Genomic DNA, 22,355 nt, shown 5'->3' on the forward strand with positions numbered 1-22,355 from the left:
AACATTTTCTCCATTTGCTAGATGGGAAAACTGAAGCACAGAAAGGTTGTAACTTATTCGGAGTCACACAGCAGTGAAGCTGGGATTTGAACCCAGGCAGGCTGATTCTAAAGTCCAGCTCTTAACCATTGTGCTGGGTGAATCAGCCTTTATACTTGTGTGGGGAGCCTGTTCTGGCTGACTCAGTGGCAAGAAAGAGCCGGAAGGTCCTGGCAGAGAGGAGGATGCAGCTGTGAGAACTTCCCTCGAAGTAGGCGGGGTTTGGAAATCCAGTGGAAAGACAAAGAAACGAGCCATTTCCACATCATTTGCAATAGAGAAAAATTGTAAAGAATCCAAATGTCCCACAAGAGGGAAATGACGAGTTAAGCAGTTTTGGTATCCCCACTAGGTGAAATGAGGCAACCACAACCGATCCTGTCGAAGAGGGTGGAGATTACGTGAATCTCAAGCAACACATGAGGGTGGAGATTACGTGAATCTCAAGCAACACATGAGGGTGGAGATTACGTGAATCTCAAGCAACACATGAGGGTGGAGATTACGCGAATATCTAGCAACATGTGCTCAGCCCTGGGCGGTGCCACTCCCAACAAAGGGCACTTTACCTGCCTTATCTCACTGAATCTGCTCCATAAAATCGTGAGGTAGAGGGCACCTGGGTGGCTCAGTTGGTGAAGCATCTGCCTTTGGCTCAGGTCATGATTCCGGGGTTCTGGGATCCAGCCCCACATCAGGCTTCCTGCTCAGTGAGGACCCTGCTTCTCCCTCTGCTCCCTGCTTGTGTTCTCACTCTATCTCTATATCAAATAAAATAAATAAAATCTTTAAAAAAAAAATTGTGAGGTCGTAATAGTCACCGACATAATAGCGAAGTGACTCAAGCGCTTCCTAGGCACCAGATATTGTCTAAGCACTTTAGGTACTGCCGTCCACATTTACAGTGAGGAAACCAGACTCAGAGAGGTGAAGCCACTTGTCCACAGAGCTCACGTAGCTGGTGCGACATGAAGCCAGAACTTGAATGCAGCTATTTCCAGAAAGCGGGTATGGTCTAAAGGGTTGTCGACTGCATAACTAGAGGGGGCACCAGCTACACTATAATCTGTGGGGATGGTGCCCTTGGAGTTGTGCAGTGCACAACCTGTGCAACCACACACGCTGTCCCTGGGTATGTCTGATCTTAATCCTGGCCTTTTCATCAATATCCCATCCAAAAAAGGAAATGATATTCATGCACACTGTAAGTGGACTCATGTGCAAGCTGGATACATGTGGACATGGGCCAAAAAGTCCACAAAAAATTAAGCAGATATGTCGACATGGTGGGATTTAGGGATGATTTTTCTCCTCTCAAATATCCTTCAATGCTGGTCTTTGTTGTGGTTGTTCCCTCTCCATTAAAAAAAGAAGAAAAATTGGAATTCTAGAGCAGCTCCATCCAATACAACTTTCTGTAATAGTGAAATAGTGAAAATGTTCCCTATCTGTGCTGTCCAGTGCGGGAGCCTCTAGCCACGTGTGGCTATTAAACCCTTGAAGTGTGGCTAGGGGGACTGAGGACTGTCATTTCATTCTCATCAGTGCAAATTTAGACGGCTGCAGGTAGCAGCTACCCCATGGGACAGTGCAGACCTAGAGCGTGAATCGGCATTTTTCATGTTGAACTGGGTCATTCCCAGTTTGCTGTCCTGAACCCCACGGTTGCTAAACTATAGGGTGAGAGAAAGTCGGCTGCAGATTCCCAGCTGGACTGGAGCCTGCTGGATTGGAATCCCGTAGGATGAGATGGGAATGTCCTTTGGTTTTTTTTGTTTTGTTTTTTAAGATTTTATTCATTTATTTGAGAGAGAGAGCGATAGAGAGTGAGCGAGCATGAGCGGGGGAGGGGCAGAGGGAGAAGGACAAGCAGTCTGCCCGCTGAGCAGGGAGCCTGACTCGGGGCTGGATCCCAGGACCCTGAGATCCAGTAGATGACCTGAGCCGAAGGCAGACGTTTAACCGACGGAGCCACCCAGGCGCCCCCCGGGAACGTTCATTTTTAACAAGCTTCCCAGAAGTTCTGAAGCAAACTGTCAGTGGACACCCCTGTGAGAAATTAGGAAGATCTGGTGTCAACCCCTCCACCGGGCACCCCAGGGGTGGTGAGAGGGGCCGGCAGGTTCCCAGAGTCATGCGTGAAGGCATTGGAAAACCTGCCTTCAAGTGTTAGCAGCCCTTCTGGAGAAGAGTCCCCAGACAACTGGGGCGACCCACAGGGAGATGGACTATGGCTCCCCATAGCAGAGAACTTTCTAGGGTGTGACCAGGAACACACTAGGGGTGTCGCAGATGGCTCTGTGCCCAGGTTCTGAGTGTGCCCGCTGCTGGGCAGGCTGGTGGTTGCTGGGATGCAGACAGGCACCAGCCCGCTGACACACGGCAGGGGATCGTCAGCCTTGAGGGCACCAGGGCCAATGAGGTGAGCGGGTGCGGGCAGAGGGATCAGATTTGTTCAAGTAGCAGAGAGGTCAACGGAACCGCGGAAATCTGGAGTGGCTGTGGGCCTTTCGAGGCCCTCGGGGCTTGCCGATGGGAGAGAACCACGCGGGGCCCTTAGCAGCAACTTCACCCTGGTCTAGAAATGGTTAACCAGGGCTGCTTTCCTCCAGAGAGCAAGGGTGGCTTTGGGGACAGACAGCCTGGGCATAAATCGCTGCCTCCTCACAGCCTGGCTGTGTGACCTGGGTCGGTTCCCTCACCTCTCTGAACCTCACTGTCCCCCACTGAGAACAGGGCTTAACGACGGCGCCTGCCCCATTTCAGAAGGCGGGACTTTCTAACCCAGTGCCAGGCACATAATAAAGTTGAGTAAATGGAAGCCAAACAGAAAAAGAAAAGGGTGGGGAAGGAGTCCTCTGTCCTCACCCATAGGCCCAGCTGTGGTGAGGAGAGAGGCAGGAACACTCCAGACGGCCCTGGGAGCTCCTTGGAGCCTCAAACACATTTTCCAGCGTGCCTGGAACTCACAAATGGGTCATAAAAGCCCTCCAGCGATGCTTTAAAGGTCAGCCTCTCAGGGAGCGCAGCGTCATTCCAGAACCAGGGTTCCGCGAGCTCCCGCCAGCCAGCCCTGGAGGAGGGGGCCCATGGCCCTGGCCTCGGTCTTGGCCGCTCGCTGTCGGGGGGGAGGGCTGCTGGGGACCCCCAGATGGAACAGGGGGCAGTGGGACATGTTCTTCTGGGGCCAAAGAAACTTGCCTTTCCATGAAGCTGACTTTACAGGGTGGGGTCTGTGGACAGGATTCAGAGAGTCTATGAATCACCCAAAGTTCCATGCGAGATTGTGTGTGCACCTGTGTTTTTCTGGGGGAAGGGCCCATAGAATTCCTCAGATTCCTCAAGGGGTTCACCAGCGCAAGAGGGGAAGGACCAGTGAGCCATCGTTTGGGAAGAATACTAGTGGGGAGAACAGTTGTCTGTGTAAAGTCCCACCGCGTCTAGCACCTTCTCAGGAAAGCCCCGGACTGTTCCGTCCTCTCTGTGCCGCCCTGACTGGGAGGAATAGCCCCCTTGTTGCCCCCACTGCACAGATGGTGATACTGAGGGCCCAAGAGGGAGGGGGAGGGGGAGTTTTCCTCATTTTCAGATGCGGGGTGGGGGCCAGGGGGGAAGGGAAGTGGTGGAGGGCAGGGGGAGGCAGTCATTTGCTCTCTGGGTGGGCTGCTGGTTGCCTGTCCCCCACTGCCCCCAAACATGCCCGATTGCTGGGTCAACGGTCAGCTCCTAAGTACCCCCCCAACACCCGCCACCCCAACCCAGGGACAGAGGGAGCAGGGAGGAGGCAAACGTGTATCCTCAGGTGTGGGACTGTAGTGGGCAGAACTTGGGATCCCACTGCCTTGCTGGGAGCCATTGACCAGGTTAGTGCCACCTCGACTTGCCTCGGTTTCCCCATCTGCAAAAATAAGGGGCTGTAAGGTCCCTTTAGGTCTGAGTCCTTGAGAAGACAAGAGTCACAGGCTTGAGCCCCAGAGCTTTGGTGGGTTGGCTTGAGAACCAAGCTACGGGAAGTCGGAACATCTCTCTTCCCGGCCACCAGCGCTCACCCTGACTCCCAGCGGGTGCTTGCTGGCTCTGGCCTCAAGAGGCCCTCGGGCTCTTAACTGGGAGGCAAAACCCCACACTGGCCCCTGAGCAGCAACTTCAGCCTGGTCTGGAAATGGTTAAGGAGGGCAGCTTTCCTCCAAATACCAACCCCTTATTAAAATGTAAGTCTTACGATAAATTTGGCATTTGGCCACCAACCTTAGATTAAAACCAGACGGACAGACCTTAACCTCCTTCTCAGACCAAATTTTGAGCAGAGGGCTGCTCCTCTCTCTCCCGAATGGCTCCCCGACTCCCATCCCCCCTGGGGCCCCACTTCAGCCAGGTGCCCCCACTTTCTGGAGGTGGTTTCGGGGTCTGGGGAGTGGAGAAGGCTGGGCCGACCACAAATATGGCCAGAGGAGCCTGGAAGTTTGAACTCTTGGACTCTTGGGCTGCTGAAGCCAGAGCGGTCAGGCCCTGGAACCCAGAAGCCTGGGGGGCACGAGGGGAGGCTCGGGAAACCCAGAACCTTTGAGATGGTCAGCCGTAGCTGGCCTTGACCTCCTGGCCCTTTTCTGTGCCTGAGAATAGGACACAGATATTCTCTGCCTGGTAGCTTTGTCTCTGCTCCCCTCGTTGGGCCCAATGACCCCATTTTTCAAAGGCTCCTGGGCCAGAGAGGTAGCTTTAGCCTCACCTATATCTGCCCCCCTGGCTTCCCCGAGTGGGCCTGCTGTGGCAGCCCCCATGTGGAGACGTTCTGTCCCAGGAACCCGCCTCCTGGCAGCTTTCTCACTGAAGGTTTCCCCAAAGACCAGGACCCAGAGCGGCTCTGGGGCTAAACCCGCAGGGCTGAGCCATCATCTGGGCCTTAGCCAATTACGTCCCCCACTCTCACGCCCTTCCCAGGGTCCCCTTGCCCCAGTCCAGGGGGGCTCCTTTCTCTACCAATCCCAGTGGCTCTCTCTGCCCCTCCGCCTTTTCCTGTGTACTTCTTTTTATAGAACAATTTATTGAGATATAATTGACATACCATTTAAAGTGTGTAAAGTGTGTACTTTAGTGATTTTTAATATGTTCATTTGTGCAACCATCACCACAATTTTAGAACATTTCCAGCAGCACCCCCAAAACCCCTGCACCCTTTAGTCATCCTCCTTCCCTCCCCACCTCAACCCTCCCCACCACCAAGCCTTAGCAGCCACTGACCTACTTTCTGTCTCCTTAGATTTACTTTTCCTGGACATTTCTTTCTTTCTTTCTTTCTTTTTTAAGATTTTATTTATTTATTTGACAGAGAGAGAGAGATCACAAGTAGGCAGAGCAGTAGGCAGAGGGAGAGGGAGAAGCAGGCTCCCGGCTGAGCAGGGAACCCGATGCGGGGCTCCATCCCAGGACCCCGGAATCATGACCTGAGCCAAAGGCAGACGCTTCACCGACTGAGCCACCCAGGCGCCCCTGGACATCTCTTAAAATTGGAATCATACATTATGCAGCCTTTCATGGATGGCACTGACGTCTTTCACTTAGCATAATATTCTTAAGCATAAGTAATGTTTTTAAGGGTTCGTCCGTGTCGTAGCATGAATCAGCACTTAATTCCTTTTCACAGTCCAAAAACATTCCCTTGTGTGGACAGACTATGGTTTGTTTACCCATTCATCGGCTGTTGGATGGTTGATTCCAAGTTTGGGCTATTATAAGTAACGTTCATTTGTATACAAGTTTTTGGGTGGATATGCATCTCACTTCTCTTGGGTTTATACCTACGAGTGGAATTGCTGGGTCAGATGGTAACTCTGTATTTACCATTTTGAAGACCTATCAGACAGACTCTTTTCCGAAATGGCTGCACCATCTTATATTCCCACCAGCGGTGCACGAGGGTTCCAATTTCTCCAAATTCTTGCCCACATTTGTTAATATCTGTCTTTTGATGCTAGCCATCACACTGGGTGTGAAGTGGTGTCTCATGGCAGTTTCGATTTGCATTTCCCTGATGACTAATGATGAGCATCTTTCCACATGCTTGTTGGCCATTTATATATCTTCTTTGGAAAAATGTCTATTCAGATCCTTTGCTCTCTCTTTTTTTTTTAAAGATTTTATTTATTTATTTGACACACAGAGAGAGGGAACACAAGCAGGGGGAGTGGGAGAGGGAGAAGCAGGCTTCCTGAGGAGCAGGGAGCCCGATGCGGGGCTCGATCCCAGGACTCTGGGATCATGACCTGAGCCGAAGGGAGATGCTTAACGACTGAGCCACCCAGGCGCCCCTGCTCATTTTTTTAAAGATTTATTTTACTTATCTGAGAGAGAGCTAGCACGCACGAGCTAGGGGAGGGGCAGAGGGAGAGAATCTGGAGCAGACTCCACGCTGAGCGCAAAGCCCAACAAGGGGCTTGATCCCACAACCTTGAGATCATGACCTGAGCCGAAAACAAGAGTCAGACATTTAAGTGACTGAGCCACCCAGGCGCCCTGATCCCTTGCTCATTTTTAATTAGATGACTTGTCTTTTTATTGTTGAGTTTAAGCGTTCTTAATATCTTCTAAATACAAGCCCCTTGCCAAACATATGATTTGTGAACCTTTTCCCCATTCTGTGCGTTGTCTTTTCACTTTCTTGATGGTGTTGACTAAAGTTTGAATTTTGATGAAGTCCGCTTCATCTTTCTTTAATTGCGTGTGCTGTGGCTGTCACATCTAAGTAACCACTGGCCTTTCGGAGGGGAAGGCAAACTGGCTTTGGATGTTGGGATTTCCCATTGTTTTCTGGGATGAGGCATTCCTTCATTTACATAATCAATCGTTCAGAAATATTTTTGAAACCAAACTTCTTGCCTGGTCCTGGGGCTATAGGGTGACAAGGCAAACCCAGTCTCTGCCTTCCTAGTGCTGAGTTAAATGGAAGAGACAGGCACAAAGTAGATAAACCAAAAGAGAAAAACTACTTCATTACAGATGTGTGGGAGAGGGAGAGGGCCCAAGAGCATGTAACGAGGAGATCTGGCCTGGCCTGGGGGCTGGGAAAACCTCTTAGGGCAGGGAATTTAGGCTCAGACTAAAAACTGGGTAAGCCTGAGTCAGGCAGAAATGGTGCAGTGCTCCAGGTAGAGGGGACAGCTTGGGCAAAGGCCCTGTGGTGGGTAGGAGCTCATGCTGTCTGGTGAGGCAGATCCCATTGGTGCCCGGGCCCCTCCACTGGGTTTTCTGAGGGGGTCCAGTCATCCTGTGGAAGTGTATGCAGCACGTCGTGGCCTTTGTGCATGGAAGGGACAGGCTCCAGACCCCAGAGAGACCCAGATGCTTGGCAACTGTGCATCTAGGACTCTGCTGAGGTTTCTAGGGGATCTGTGGGAGCCTCCCCCAGTCTCCTCCAGACTGCAGGGTCAGCCCACGCCTGCTTAGGCTCCCTTGTAACCATACTGGTCACTGGCCTGGGGGCGGGGACAGGAGTCTGGGCACGAGAGTCCCAGGTTGTTCATTCATTCATTTACTCAACACTCAAAAAATATTTGTGAAGTGTTTACCTTAAGCCAGGCCCTGTGATGGGTTCCAGAGGGACAAAAAATAGTAAGTTCCAGGCCCTGTTGGACAAATGACCCCACATTTATTCAACAGTGTGACACAGCTACAACAGGGGGTCTAGGATGGCTTCCCCGAGGAGATGGCATTCTGCTGAGACATGAAGGGGAGTCAGGGAGGGAGAAAGGAGGGGTTGCGAGCCCAGGAACGATATATGCAAGGGTCCGCAAGTGAGGGGTGTGTATGTCCAGTGTGAGTACCAACCTCAAGGAGGCTGCAAACCCGGGATAGCAGCCCCACGCCCTCCTGAGGACCGGGCCCATCCAGTGGATAGAGCCAGAAAGGCCCTCTAGAGAAAGGCTCCATCCTTCTGTTGTGTTCACCATGCCCAGGGCTGGGCTGGGGGCTGGGGCTACCTCTTCTCTCCATTTTCCCTGGCAACTGGCTATGAGGGATGTATCGAGAAAAGAAAGGGCCAGGGGAGTGGGCTTTCTTTGCTGTGTGACCCTGGGTAGGTCCTGGCCCCTTCTGGGCTTCCCTCTGTCTTCTCTCTAGGACAGAGACAGGCCTGCCTGACCCTCTTGAGGCTGTTGGGGGCTTCCAGGGAGGTGATGCTAGGAAGTCTGCCTGTGTGATCTCCCCAGAGGACCTGAGCCCCTCCTTTGTGTCTTAGGCCTGGTCACTCAGTGTCCGGGACCAAGGTCAGCTTGGCTGGACATGAAACCAGCTCTTACATTCCTTGCTTGGGATCCTGGCTGGAGTGGGGCTGACCGCCTCAGGAAGGGCTTCAGGGACCATGCTTCTTCTCCTTCCTCCTCCCTCCTGTCACTCCTTCCTTTCTTCCTTCTAATGTTGCTGGCCTGACTCAGTGTCATGCCTGACAGTGGCCCTGCCCCGGTAGGTCTCACCAGCTGGGCAGCCTGCACGCCTTTCCTTCCTGCGTGCTTCTCCAGGCCCCAGCTTGTGTGCCCAGGAGCTCCGGCACGCACCCCACCCAGCTCCAGAAACACCTCTGCGGCCTTCAGTCTCCTTCCTCCTGGTTGTACGCATTCACCCTAAGCCCCTGGAGAGACCCTCAGAAATCCTTCTGCAGGAGGAACGGGGGGTGCAGACCCTCTTAGGGCCGGCTGCCCCACATCAAGGGGGCTAAGAGCCTGGGCTCTGTGCTCACCTGCAGGTTCAAATCCCAGCTCCGGCCTTTCCTAGTCCTATGGCTTTGGCATGTTGCTTCACCTGGGGAGCCTCAGTCTCCTTATCTGTAAAATCGGGCTAAGAGTCCCGTGTAGGGTTAATGAGGTAGTTCCTTGTTCCCATTTTTCAGTGAGATTCCCAAGGCTGGGAGCTGTTCAAAGATTTGCCCTCAGCCACTCCGCTGGCGAGCCTGGGGGTGGGGGGTGGGGGGGGAGTTGGGGGGGGTGGCTCTCGCCTCCTTAACCACTGGCCTGTCCAGCCTCTTCCTTCTCCCTGCTGAGGAGGTGAGCGATTACCCTCAGCGCCTCCTGGTGGCTCTCAGTGACAGCTCGGGGCAGTTTCCAGAATTCTCGTCTGAGCCCGACAAGGGAGAACCAGGGGTCCTTCAAAGGAACCCTCATCTCTTCCAGGAGACCTGCGAGTGGGGGCTGAAGCCTTTGCAGGCCCCTCCGGGCCCTCCACCTCTACTTCCTTCCTCAGACTTTCCTGCCTGTAAATATTTCTGCAGCTTGGAGCTCCTTTGACCAAGGCCCGGTGTTAATTTGTTAAATCCACATCAAGGTCCTGGGGACCCACTGTTTATTTTTGTGAACGTGTTGGCAGAGATCACATCGGAGGGGGGAGAGGGGCTGCTTATTTGGTCAGAATAAATGCTAATTAATAAAAGTTATTTATTTGGGTTGGAGTTCGCCGCGGCCCCGGGGTCAGGCGCAAACTGACTATTTGAGGCAAAAACAAACAGAGAGTGTCTCTCAACAGCTTGGGAAAGGCAGAAACGAAGAGGCTGGGTTTATTTGTCTTAGGAAGAATTTGCAGTTAATTCCCTCCAGACTATTTAGACCCTTAAATTACACGGAATAAGAAAAACCATGGGTGCAGGGGAGAGGAGCCAGGAACACTTGATCATTTGGCTGAGAGCAGAGTTTTTAAATGTCTTTGGCCCGCAGTCGGCCAAATAAATGGTATGTGTGAAATAATTTAATGGCAGAAAACTGTGCACAAGTCATTTTTTTATATTGTAATGTAATCGGGGACGAAGTAATTTGGTTTTAAGGGAGAGAGAGTGTGGCAGGCCTGCCCCCATCCGAATACATTTCTCTCCCGCCCCGATCCAGCCCCTCACGACTGCACCTAAGCAGCCCCTGTAAACGCGGGCGGGTTTGGGCTTCATTCTGAACCCTGGAGAAAAGCGGGACTTTTACCGAACAAAAGGAGATTTGGGGCACAGCCCGACTTGGAAAGAACGGGGCCCCAGTAATCGCTGGCCGGAGGCTTAGTGAGTTATTTATTTCTTTTCCAAATGTTTGAAAGTCCCAGCGTGGAGCCCCCTCCCCGGGGGACACACAGGCCCACCACCACCCATTTCTCAGGAGGTGACTCGGGAGCTTCGGGTCACAAATATCCAGCACATCCTCCGGAAAGCAGAGGTCGAGTCCTGGGTCACCTGCAGGACGCTGCTTGAGGTGTCCTCGGCCTCGGCTGCCCGCAGCGGGGACCGTCTTTCTTTCTTTTTTTTTTTAAAGATTTTATTTATTTATTTGACAGAGAGAGACACAGCGAGAGAGGGAACACAAGCAGTGGGGGTGGGAGAGGGAGAAGCAGGCTTCCCGCAGAGCAGGGAGCCCGACGCGGGGCTCGATCCCAGGACCCTGGGATCATGACCTGAGCCGAAGGCAGACGCTTAACGACTGAGCCGCCCAGGCGCCCCGCGGGGGGACCGTCTTTCTACCGCGGGCTGGGGCACGGGACCAAAGGGCTGGGGAGAAACACCCTTGACCTCGGGCACAAAACCACTTGCCCAGAAGCAACAAAGCTGAGGGTAGTGACCATTTATGAGCAATTCCTCTGCTCTCGGCACCGAGTTAAACTCTGCTCCTCATAGGAACTTTGTGTGACTGAGCAAGCCATTGTCCCTCACAGCTCCCAGAGGGGAGGTCTTCCTTTGGAACAAAGAGGTGCTGAGGGACGTACTTCTGTCTTCCCATCCCCCTACCCGCCCCCCCCCCCCAGGCCAGGATGGAGATCAAGGGGCATTTCCACACCAGCGAGGTGACGTGAGGCTGTAAGCCTTCTAGAGCCAGGACTGAGATTGCGACAGACCCCTGGGTCCCCTTCCCTCGGAGCAAGGTGGATGAGGGAGGAGACACCCGCAGCCTGGGCCGGCTGAGCCTTTTGACAAACAGGAATTCCAACCCAGAGGGACAACCTCGGCCTCAGTTTCCCCCGGGGGCAGAGATTCAGTGCGTGGAAGCATGGGCAACGCCTGGCACGACTCGTGGGCTAAACCAGCTTTTGCTGAGCGTGCCCCATCAGAGCTGCCTTGATGGGACCCCAGAGAGAGCGGATCCCAGACACGGGAGGAGGCTAGCTGGTGTTGGTGTGGGAGGCCTGAGGTTGTCGGGGGGCCCGGCGCTAAATGCCTTTGAGTGAGGGTTTCGGCTCCAAGTCACCACACAGTTTAACCAGCGAAAGAGCCGAGTTGTTTCTTCCGGCGCCCACTTGGCGGGGGCGAAAGCTGCAAAATGGTTTTCATTTAAACACCCTCCGTTTTGAATTGCTCAGAAACTTCTCGAAAAAAAGTCTCCTTTTTTGGCTGAAATGCCTCCTGCGTTGGGTGTGTGCCCAAACAGCGTTGCCTAGAGGGGGATGGAAATCATCTCTGGGATGGCTGGTGTTCCAGAAGCTTCTGTCCTGCTTTGGGGCTATTGATCACCACCCGGTTTTCAGCTCGTGGGCCTTTGTTGTTTTAGTTTAGCTTTCCTCCCGCTCCAGGGGACAGGGACGCAGGGCACAGAGACATTCACAGGCACCAGGCGTTCTCATCCATCTTCGCCTTTTCTTGGAGGAGAGGGGCGAGGAGAGAAGGCTGGAGCCTAGCCAGGGGACGAGGCGGCTCCCTTAGGGCCACTCACGTTCCCCACCACCCCCTGCCCCCACATGTGACTCCTGCGTTTGCAACAGTCCTGAACGCCCAGTTAGGCCAGTGCCGTGAGCACTGTGAACGAGATGATTCTTTGGTGTGGGGGCCTGTCCTTGTCCTGAAGGGCGTTTATTAGTAGCCCCGGCCTCTACCTGTTCAACCCCTATAGCACCTCCCACCCCCAGTCCTGACCATCAGCAATGTTTCCGGACACTGTCAGGTGTCCCCTGGAGGCAGAATTGTCCTCAGTAGAGAACTACCAGTCCAAACTCAGCTGTAAGGTCATCTTTTCCCAGGGACCGCGCTGTGTCCTGCCTGACAGGACCCCCATCGGCTCCCACGATTATTATTTACCAGTCTCATGGAACGCTTCAGCCTCAAATCGAATCAGTTGGTTGCTCAAGAGTCAATAAACCCTGCTAACGTGGGAGCTTCTTTGAAAACAGGGATTGAGTGGTATTCATCACTGGGCCTGGAATGTTCTAGATGCTCAGCAGAGCAAATACCCGGCATTGTGCAAAGAATATTGGACGTGTTAAGGGACTGTGTAACTGGGGAAGCAAAACCACAAGGTATGGACTCAGCTCCAAAAGGTTGACAATATGTTCTGTTGTCCAAACTGGGCAAAACAGACCTTCCCATACACTGCTGGTGGGAAGCCTTATGGGGGAATCTGGCCACCTCTAGCATTTTTCTCACTGGCCCAGCAATCCCGCTTCTAGGAATCTGTCCCAAATATGTACTGGCAAAAATAGGAAATCATGTTTGCGTGTGGTTCTTCGTTGTGGCATTCTTTTAGTGGCAAAAGATTGGAAATGCACCAGGTGTCCATCAATAGGGCTCTGGGAGAATAAACCATGGGGTAGTCCCCCAGCCAAGTGCTTGGGAGCTGTGGAAAGGAGTGTTTTATTATATTTGCAAAAAGCAATGCTGGAAGGATAAAGCAAAAACTGCTTTAAAACATAAGTTCTGGGCGCCTGGGTGGCTCAGTTGGTTAAGCGTCTGCCTTCAGCTCAGGTCATGATCCCCAGGTCCTGGGATAGAGTCCCAAGTGGGGCTCCCTGCTCAGCCAGGAGTCTGCTTCTCCCTCTACCGCTTCCCCCTGCTAGCGATCTCTCTCTCTCTCTCGGATAAGTAAATAAAAATTTTTGAAAAAATACAATAAAAAATAAGTTCCTCCAGATGGAGGGAGGGAACACTAGAGAAAATAGAGTGTGGGGAACAATCCACATAAAGAGGGTTATGTTTGTTGTGCCGAGATGGAATGGTATCTGGAAAATTATCAATAGGCAAGTTGAAGCACCAGGGTGTTCAGCATGATCTCATGCTTGTAAATTTTTTAAAATGTACATTTGTAATCTTGTAAAGCATGGGGAGTAGAGCTGGGGAGAGGCGAGTATTTTGTTTTACTTCTGACCCTTCTCTGGTATTTGAATCTATTACTGTGACAAGCACTGACATTACTTGGTTATTAAAATATACATTTTTAATAAGATCAGATGCATAAGGAAGTGCTGAGCTTGATGGTGTTGCGTGTGTGCGGAGTGAGTGCAGCAGGGGATCCCAGGTGGACTCAGGTGGTCACGAGGGCTCCCTGGAGGAGTGGGCAATAAACTGGGCCCTGGGGGACAAATAGCCAAGTCCAGTTCCGCCCCTCAATAAAATGGAAATGGGGCAATAGTGGCTGTAAACGTCCCTCAAGGGACAGGATGGGTCTAAAAGGTAATAGTTGCTGACGCCATGCCTTCCCCAGGGTTATGCCGGGCGTCCTTACCTGAGCTGCCCATCCTGCATCAGAGGCCAGCGTAGACCCTTGGTCAGCTCCTCTGCTGGGGTTCACCCCCTGATCATTCCCACCTCTTGCGCCTTGCCTCTAATGTCTGCCCTCCCTCCCTCTGATCTGATTGGAAAATTCTTGTACATCCTTCAAACCCACTTTGAGCATCACCTCCTCTGAGGAGCCTTCCCTGATTGTCTCCCCATCGCTTGCCAGAGCTGAGTATCCTCCTGCACCCTGGTGTAACCCTTGTCCCACAGCACTGGGCGTCTTATTCTGGGGCCTGCCTCCCTCAGTCTGCTCCGTCTCTCCCCAGTACCCTACACAGCCCCTGGCACGCAGTAGGTGCTCAGGGTGCAGAAAGGTGCCCTTCTGCATTGTGGGGCCTTCTGGAAGGTTGCTCTCAGCAGCCGGCCAGGTGGGTTTGGTGAATAGGACCAGGACTCTGGTACCAGCTTGATGGTTCAAATCCCTCCTCTACCACTGACTGGGTGCTTGAACTCGTGCCAGAGACCTTGGCCTCCCTGAACCTGCTTCCCTGTCCCTCTGTAAGTTGGGGGTGATGAGGCTGGCCTCCATTGTCTATACAGGATTGCTGCGAGCAATGATCGTGGGTGCTCAAGAGCCTGCCCACCGTGGGCCCTCGAAACTGTGACTCCATGGGGCGCCTGGGTGGCTCAGTCATTAAGTGTCTGCCTTCGGCTCAGGTCATGATCCCAGGGTCCTGGGATCGAGCCCCGCATCGGGCTCCCTGCTCCGCGGGAAGCCTGCTTCTCCCTCTCCCACTCCCCCTGCTTGTGTTCCCTCTCTCGCTGTGTCTCTCTCTGTCAAATAAATAAATAAAATCTTTAAAAAAAGAAAGAAAGAAAGAAACTGTGACTCCTGTTCTTGGTTATGTGTCGTTATAATTCCACGACAAATATCCACGGAGGGTTTACGGTGCCCCAACGCCTAGGCCAGGTGCTGAGGATACTCAGCTGTCCCCTGGGCCTCCCTGACCTGGTCAGTTGTCCCTCGTGGCAACAGGAGCCTGTGCCCTGGCTCCAGGATAGGGGTCCGACTGCTTTTGGTCACTATTCTATTCCCCGTGGGCACTGCGCCTGCCACACAGCAGCTGCTCAGTTAATACGTGTGCAAGGGATGAAGGAAGGGATGAAGGAGGGAGTGAATTCAAGGGATCTGCTCCTGCTCTCGGGGCCGGGCCGTCCATCCGCAGAGCGGGGCGGCTCAAGGAGAGCGCGCCGTGCAAACTGCCAAGCTGATGCCTGAGTCGTGACCCTCTGGGCCCTGGCACCTGGGCGCAGGGCGGGCCCCGGCCGGCCACCCACCCACCTGCTGACCCTCGGCCCCTCCGCAGGTGAGTGTCCCAGCCCGGGGCGCGGCGGCGCGGCCAAGCGGAAGAAGAAGCAGCGGCGGAACCGCACCACGTTCAACAGCAGCCAGCTGCAGGCGCTGGAGCGCGTGTTCGAGCGCACGCACTACCCCGACGCCTTCGTGCGCGAAGAGCTGGCCCGGCGCGTCAACCTCAGCGAGGCGCGTGTGCAGGTGAGCGCTGCGGACCCCGGGGGGGCCCTCCTCGGGGCCCCGGAGCTGCGGAGGCCAGGCGCTGAGCGGCAGGGGCGTCTCAGGCCCCGAGGACTGGGCTTCAAATCCAAGCCCCGCCCCCTACCCGCTGGTGCGGCCTCGAGCAGGTTACTTAACCTCTCTGTGTTGAAGGTGCCTCCCCGGAAAGTGAGGACCACGCGGTCTCTTGTAGAGGGTTCTGCGTATTTGTCAAGTGCTTGGAGCAGTGCCTGGCGGGGAAAGGTTTTGCCGAATAAAGCCGTGTTCAAGTGTTAAGGTCTGCTGGTTGCCAGCTCTGAGCCGAGAGCTCAGCTCGCCCCTCTCCAGTCCCAGCCTTGGAACAGCCGAGGGGCTCGTGTTCGCGTCCCTCGCTCGTCCCTCCGCGCGTTCCCTCGCCCTTTCCCCGACGCGCGCTTAGCCCGCCGCAGAAGCATCCCCATTTTACAGATCAGGAAACCGAGGCCCAGAGAGGGGAAGCTGCCAGTCCTCAGCTGGTGGCACAGCGGGCACGCACTGCATCCCAAAGCACGTGGGTCCCCTTTGCCGCCTGCTGCACCCCGTTCAACACGCCTCCCCCGCCCCCAGGTCTGGTTTCAGAACCGCCGGGCCAAGTTCCGCCGAAACGAGAGGGCCATGCTAGCCAACCGCTCCGCCTCGCTGCTCAAGTCCTACAGCCAGGAGGCCGCCATCGAGCAGCCCGTGGCTCCCCGGCCCACCGCCCTGAGTCCCGATTATCTTTCCTGGACAGCCTCGTCGCCCTACAGGTGAGAGCAGGAACCCCTTCCGGTGGGGAGGGGGCGGGGCCTCTTCGGGCCCAGATGCCTCGGAGGATCCGCAGGGAGCTGTGATGGGTGCCCAGGCGCCCCTGAAGCCCCTGTCGGCCGAGTAGGGTGTGGCCCAGTGTGTGTGTGTGCTCACGAGTGTGTGCGTGTGAGTGTTGCACACGCGTGTTTCCACATCAGTATGTGTACGTGATCAGGAGTGTGCATGCATGTGCGTGTGTGTACGTGTGTGCATGACTGTGCGTGTGCACGTGTGTGCATGAATGTGCCCCGTCTGCAAGGGGCATGAAGAACCCTTGTCACCCTGAGGAAGCTGGAGACCAGGAGGAAGATTTCTGGGCTGGCAGGAGAGCCCCAGCGCCCTGCGCTGACCTCCCTGGCTTGGAGGGCTGAGGGAAGGGCCTCCGAAGCCCAGGGGGCCTGGCTGGGGTCCAGAGCCAAGTTCTGGGGCAGTTTTGCTCTGGTCAAAGCTGGAGAAAGAAGGCAGGGCAGGAAGGAAGAGGGAAGAAGTACTAGGGCGTTATGTTTCTGTACCCACAACTCCATGGGGTGCCACCTGACCCTTAGTCTGTGTGAGGTGCTGGAGCCCTGGTCTCGTGCGAGGCGAGATCCAGCAGGTGGGCTTGTGGGGTCAGAGTCCTCATGATGCCCATGGTGGCCAGCTCTCCCGCCCTGTCCGTACCTGGACCAGGAGAGCCACCCAGAGGCATCCTTCTGAACGGGTGTGTGTTCCCTCCCCCTCCATCCTGCTGTGCGCCAGGCCCAGCGCAGGTACCGGGGGTGAGCAGGACCCAGGCTCTGCTCTCGGGAGGCTCCTGATCCAGGGAGGGATGCCCACAAACCCACAGAGGCTGCTCTGTGTCCCGGGGCCATCTGTGAGTGTTTCTGACTCCTCCCCAAATCCTGCAGCCCCAGCTATGCCCAGCCCCTGGGGGGAGGGCTTCCCAGGAGAGTCAAGTGAGGAGGGGAGGCAGGAGGACCAGAGGCCGGGGTCCAGGGCAGGCAGCCGGAAGTGGTCAGCTTTGGGCAGCGTGCCAGCCACAGCTACATGTCCTTGTGCCTTCTGTCGCCCCCAGCACGGTGCCGCCCTACAGCCCTGGAGGCTCAGGCCCCGCAACCCCGGGAGTCAACATGGCCAACAGTATCGCCAGCCTCCGTCTCAAGGCCAAGGAGTTCAGCCTGCACCACAGCCAGGTGCCCACGGTGAACTGACAGCCGGCCCCCCAGGACCCCACTGCCTCCCCGGTCGAACAACGGCAAAGAGAGCAGACATGAAAGTGACCTTCTCCTGTCCGCTGTCCCCAGGACAGGCTGGCTGGGCTCTCCTGGCCCCTCTCTCCAGTCCAGACTCCTGGGCCCAAGAGGCTGCTGAGATGCTGGGAGCCCCTTGTCTACAGCCGTGGGAGACTTTGGCCCATGACCTTTGGAGGGGTTGAGCCAGAGGCGCAGGAGCCCACCAAGGACTGCATTTATTTTGTGTATTAAAACCGAAAAGCTTTTGTCTTTAAGAAATAAAAAAAAAAATTTAAGCCCCAAAAAGTTTGAGGGAGGGCGGATAAGGGCAGCGAAGCAATTGAGTGGATGGCCTTCTGGGGCCCTGCTCTGGCCTGCAGCCGTGCCGGGGCCAGATGCCCTCATGTGGGCGCCTTCTTGTGAATGAAGCCCTCCATCATCCGGCAGAGCCCCACAGGTGGGGAGTCGGGTAGGAGGACAGAGGCCTGCCCTGGACCCCACGGGCACCTAGGTGTTTGGGAGAAACCCCGCCGTGTGACTCTGGGCAGGATCCCTTCCCTGTCTGGGCAGGGAGTGTCCCCTCTGCCCTATGGTGGGGGGCAGGGTGGGTGACCATGGATTCCTGGGCTGGCCAGACTGTGTGTGTGGGGGGGGCAGATGCTGGAATTAACTCCCTTATCTCTGGGCATGCAGAAGGTATGGGACCCTCCTGGGCCTAGGCAAATGGCCCAGAACTGGGGGTGCAGAGTGGAGGTCCCACGCGGGTCAAAGGACAGAGGAGTGGTCCTAACAGCCAAGGACACCAGAAGACCTTATCCAAGTCCACCCACCTTTTTGCAGATGATAACTGGCGGTGACAGAGGACACACGTACCACCAGCTAATGACATCACTTATAGGAAGTTTGTAGGAAACTGGGGTGAAGGGAGTGGTCTGAAGCCAGCCCCTTCCACCTGGCCCCCTACGCAGCCCCTTCTGTGGGGCACACCCTCCAGGGAAGTTCAGAGTCATTTCTGTTGATAGTGACCTCAACCAGCCCCCAGGAAGTAGGACAGCACTCCCCGACCCCCAGAGGGCACAAAGATGACCAGCCCCTCCTGGTGACGGCCCTCGTTGTGACACGGCGATCACACCCCGATGGAGCCAATCCGGGGGACCTCTCCTCCCATAGTCTGCCCTGTCCACACTGCAGCAAAGTGCCCCAAAGTGTCGGCCTTCCCCCCCACCCATGGGCTACATCTCCTAGATGACCTCAAACAGGTCAAAGCCTCATGACAATCCTTGCGTGAGGGACAATCCCCATTTTTGTGTTAGAAGATACAGTAATTATACCTCTGAGTGAGGTGAGGACCCCTCCCCATTCTCCCCCATTCACCCCGAGATCTTCTTCCCCATACTTCGTCTGGGATTTCACTGTGAATACTGGGTTCTTGGGCACTGCACTTTGCCCTTTTCTGATGTGCACACAAGCCCCAGGACGCTCACCGTGTGACTTCCCTGTGGCTGGACAGTTGGGACTCTGTCAGCCCAAGAGAGAGAGGGGCACCGATGAGGGTGAGGGAGGCAGGGGCTCTGGCTGAAGGCGTGGGGAGGGGGCATCCTGCTGTCTCGAGGGGCTCAGGCTCACCTGACTACGAGAGCCAGAGCAGGGGAGACATCTGTGCCCTGGATGGTGTGTGTGTGGGATGGCTTGTCTTGCTCAGTTTGGCCTCTGCCTGGGCTAAGTGATCTCTGGGCCTCCGTTTACCATTCAGTCGCTGAACAAATAGGACACACTTGCTGTGTGCCAGGGCCTGAGGAGAGAGCAGAGAACTGACGTGGGGTCCCCTGCAGGCAACTGACATGGGGTCCCCTGCTGCAGAGGCCACACCAAACACAGGGAGCCCCAAACCTAGTCTAAGACATCTGGGCAGTCTTCCTGGAAGAGGTGTCCTGGAAGGATGAAGAATTGGCCAAAGAGTGGGGGAGAACAGTGTTTCTGGCTAAGGGAACAGCATGTGTGAAGGCCCTGGGGTGAGCCAAAAGCTGTCTCTTTGGGCCAGTGGGGACAATTCCAGGGCTGGATCTCCCGGTGCGGGATGAAGGTGGAGAGAAGCAGGGGCTGGCTCAAATGGGGCCGGTGTGGCCAAATCTAGAAGTTTGGATGTCATCCTGGCGGTGGGGAAGCCAGGGAGGGGATTGGCTTGGTAGAGGGACACCCCCCACCCCCGGGTTCTGTATGGAGGAGTGGCCATAGGACTAAGAGTGGAGGCAGGGAGGCCCCTGCAGAGGCCAGGGCAGATGTCCAGGGAGGAGCAGCAGGAGTCTGGACCAGATGTGGGCAGATCTGGGAGGCGTCCCAAACACAGCAGGGGCAGGGGTTAAGGACCGGATGATGGGCTGAGGGAGACGAGGGAGGCCAGGTGGTGGCCAGGATTTGGCTTAGGCACACGGAAGTACCGGGGAGGAAGAAGACTCTGGAAGCAGGACTTGCCTGGTGGAGGTGTCGGGAAGATGCTGGCCTGCCCTTCCACCCAGAAGAGAGCTGGAGGCCAGCCTGGTCCGAGCAGCCTCCTCCCTCATGAGGGGTTTACCATTTCCCCCCCACCCCAGGAATCTGCATCAGCGAAGGCCGATGGCCCACGGGGTGGCCAGAGCTGTGCCCTCCTGGCAGCCAGGCAGGCAGGCCTCTTTCCTCCCCAGAAGCACTGAACTGAAAGCAAGCAACAGGCCAGCCCAGTCACCGGCCAGAGCTCCAGCGCTCAGATTTCTCATCCAAAGGGAGGGTGCCATGAAGCATCGTCAGGTTGGGGTGGCCCGCAGCAGAGATGGGGTCACACTGGGTGGAAGTTGGGACCGAGAAGGCAGGTCCCAAGAACACCAGCTTCAGAAAAAGCTGGGGGCCTGTTTCCCATGGAGGCGCCGGCCCTGCCATTGGGCCACAAGGATGGCAATGGCACTTCCTCCCAAGCACGCCAGAGAAAACAAACCGGCTTAATCGTTTACACGTGCTGCTCCAGGGAGCCGAGGGGGGGGGCACGGCAGCCCTCCCTGTAACAGGCTGTCGCAAGTGTCCCCCTAATTGCAGAGCTGCGTGGGCAGCCCCCTGGGCACTCGTCCCGGGATAGAAATTTCCATGAGGATAAGGTACCCAAGGCCCTGTCCCGGGCTGGGAGAACTTGGAATCTTTCTCTCTTTGACTCCCTCTGCCCATGTGGCCAAGCAGGCTTGGGAGAGGACACTGCGTGCCTTTGCTTCTATTTTTTTGTTTGTTTGTTTGAAATAAAAGAACGTGATTGAAAGAAAGAGAAAAGGCAGTCTGGGCTCTCGCAAAACCCAAAACCTAGGAGGTAAAGACCGGTTTTATCTCGGGCGAGGCACTTCTGCGAGCCTCAGTTTCCTCCTCTGTAAAATGGGGCTAACAACAGGTAATAAGAACTGAAGCCAACTCATGGGATTGTGGGCACAGAGTTACCTTCTATAAATGGGCACTTTGGTGTTTACGGTTGGGGGCACAGAGTAGAGTTGGAGGAAGTCAGAATACTCCCGTCCTGGGGTGCAAGAGCATGTCTCCTGCCCGGAGAACCCAGCACACGCTGTTCAGGGGCCCCTCAGTGCCCAGCCCCTGCACCTCTGTCACCCGCCCCTGGGGGGCGCTGTGTGGTCACTGCTGGGCACAGAGCTGGGTGACCATCAGGGCTCCAACCGGCGCCTGACCCAGCCTTCTCTCGAAAGACAAGCAAATTCCAAATCACCAGCAGGGGTCACAGCGTAAACATCATTGGCACAAGCCTTCCGGAAATTGTCCCAACAGTCATGAGAACGTTCACATGCTGTCACCAGTAACTCCATCTCGAAACCCCACTTCCGAGAAGGAATCCAACATGGGGGGTGGGGGTGGGGATTGGAAAACCAGTGTGTGCTGAGCTGTTTAGCACACATTTCATCCCTGCAATGTAAAAACTCTGGGAAGGACACAAACCCAAAGGTAAATATTATAATTTAAACGTTCATCGTGGCTTGCAATCCGCTTGTCTGGGTGTTTTCTGTCCTGTGGCTAATAACCTAAGAGAGAAACAGAATGAGCAGGTCAATGCAGTAGTCACAACTGCATAAAGAGCTCTTTAGAGATAGAAAATGTGCTTGCACCCTGCTGTGTCCCTTGTGAGGGAGCGGCCCCCTTCCAGAGCAGTCCTCCACTGCCTATGACCCCGCCCCCCCCAGTCCCGCAGGTCCTGAAGCTTTGTGGTCATCAGTAACTCTTTTCCATATTGCAAAGAGTGTGTTTGAGAGCTTCTTAACCCTTAGTTCACACCGTAGAAGGACTGAGCTTGAGATATGGGGGGTCAGGAGTGGGCACCTGGAGATCAGAAGGAGTCCTCAGAGGACAGGTGGGGTACTAGGCAGTATTCTAAAATGGCCTTGCAATTCTCACCCCGGGGTAGTCCCCTCTCCTTGTGTGAGTGTGGATGGAAACTCTGACTCGCTCCTCACCAAGAATGAAAGAAGTTAGCCGATTTAATTAAGGTCCCTAATCAGCTGACTTGACTTGATCGAAAGGGAGATTGATTATCCTGGGTGGGCCTGACCTAAGCAGGTGAGCCCTCTAAAGGAGAGTCAGGTCTTCCCTGAAAGAAGGGACTCAGAGCACAGAGGTGCTCTCCTGCCTGCCGGCCTTTATAGCCCAACAGCCCTGTTGGGAACTGCCTGTGGAGGGGTGGCCCCCACAGCAGAGGGCCTCAGTCTTACAACCAACTGCATGGAACTCGGCTCTGCCCAAAATCTGAATGAGCTTGACAGGACGCTGAACTCCAGGTGAGGCCTCAGCCCAAAGGCCTCTTTGACTGCAGCCTGGTGAGACCCTGAGCAGAGGACCCAGTCAGGCTATGCCCTGACTCCTGCCCTCTAGAAACTGTAAGATCATGTCCTGCCCTCTAGAAACTGTAAGATCACGAGTGGGTGTTGTTTTAAGCTGCTAAGTCTGTGGCAGCTTGTTACACGGCATAGCAAACGAATACAGGTGGAGACGGAGCTTGGCCATCCACCTTGAGCTTGGCCTTCTTCTGCCCATGGCGCACCCAACAACCCCCGACCCATTACAGAGGAGACACGAAGCCTTTGCTCAAATTATTTCCACCCCCCGGGAAATCCTCCCATCCTACCTCCTTCCAGGCCATTCTGCACAAGCTGGCAGATTTCTTGCCCTAAAACCCATCCTTGATCATGTTCCCCCCCACCGCCCCCCCTCCCCCCGTATAAAGCCTTCTGTGGCTCCTTAGGGCTCTCTCGGCAACATTCCATCACCCAGGCCA

At 55.2% G+C, this 22,355-nt stretch overlaps 1 protein-coding gene across 1 annotated transcript in view; it reads left to right on the plus strand.

Annotated features, from left to right (window-relative positions):
* PRRX2 (paired related homeobox 2) overlaps nucleotides 1-17,361 on the plus strand; it is a 45,732-nt gene extending 28,371 nt beyond the window's left edge. The window contains exons 2-4 of the mRNA XM_032419115.1: nucleotides 14,845-15,032; nucleotides 15,636-15,814; nucleotides 16,909-17,361. Coding sequence (XP_032275006.1) covers nucleotides 14,845-15,032; nucleotides 15,636-15,814; nucleotides 16,909-17,044 — 503 coding nt within the window. The 3' untranslated portion in view covers nucleotides 17,045-17,361. The remainder of the gene's footprint in view (nucleotides 1-14,844; nucleotides 15,033-15,635; nucleotides 15,815-16,908) is intronic.
* Nucleotides 17,362-22,355: the final 4,994 nt, after the last annotated feature.

The sequence above is a fragment of the Phoca vitulina genome, unplaced genomic scaffold (assembly GCF_004348235.1).
Source record: "Phoca vitulina isolate PV1807 unplaced genomic scaffold, GSC_HSeal_1.0 scaffold21, whole genome shotgun sequence".
Taxonomy (NCBI): Eukaryota; Metazoa; Chordata; class Mammalia; order Carnivora; family Phocidae; genus Phoca; species Phoca vitulina.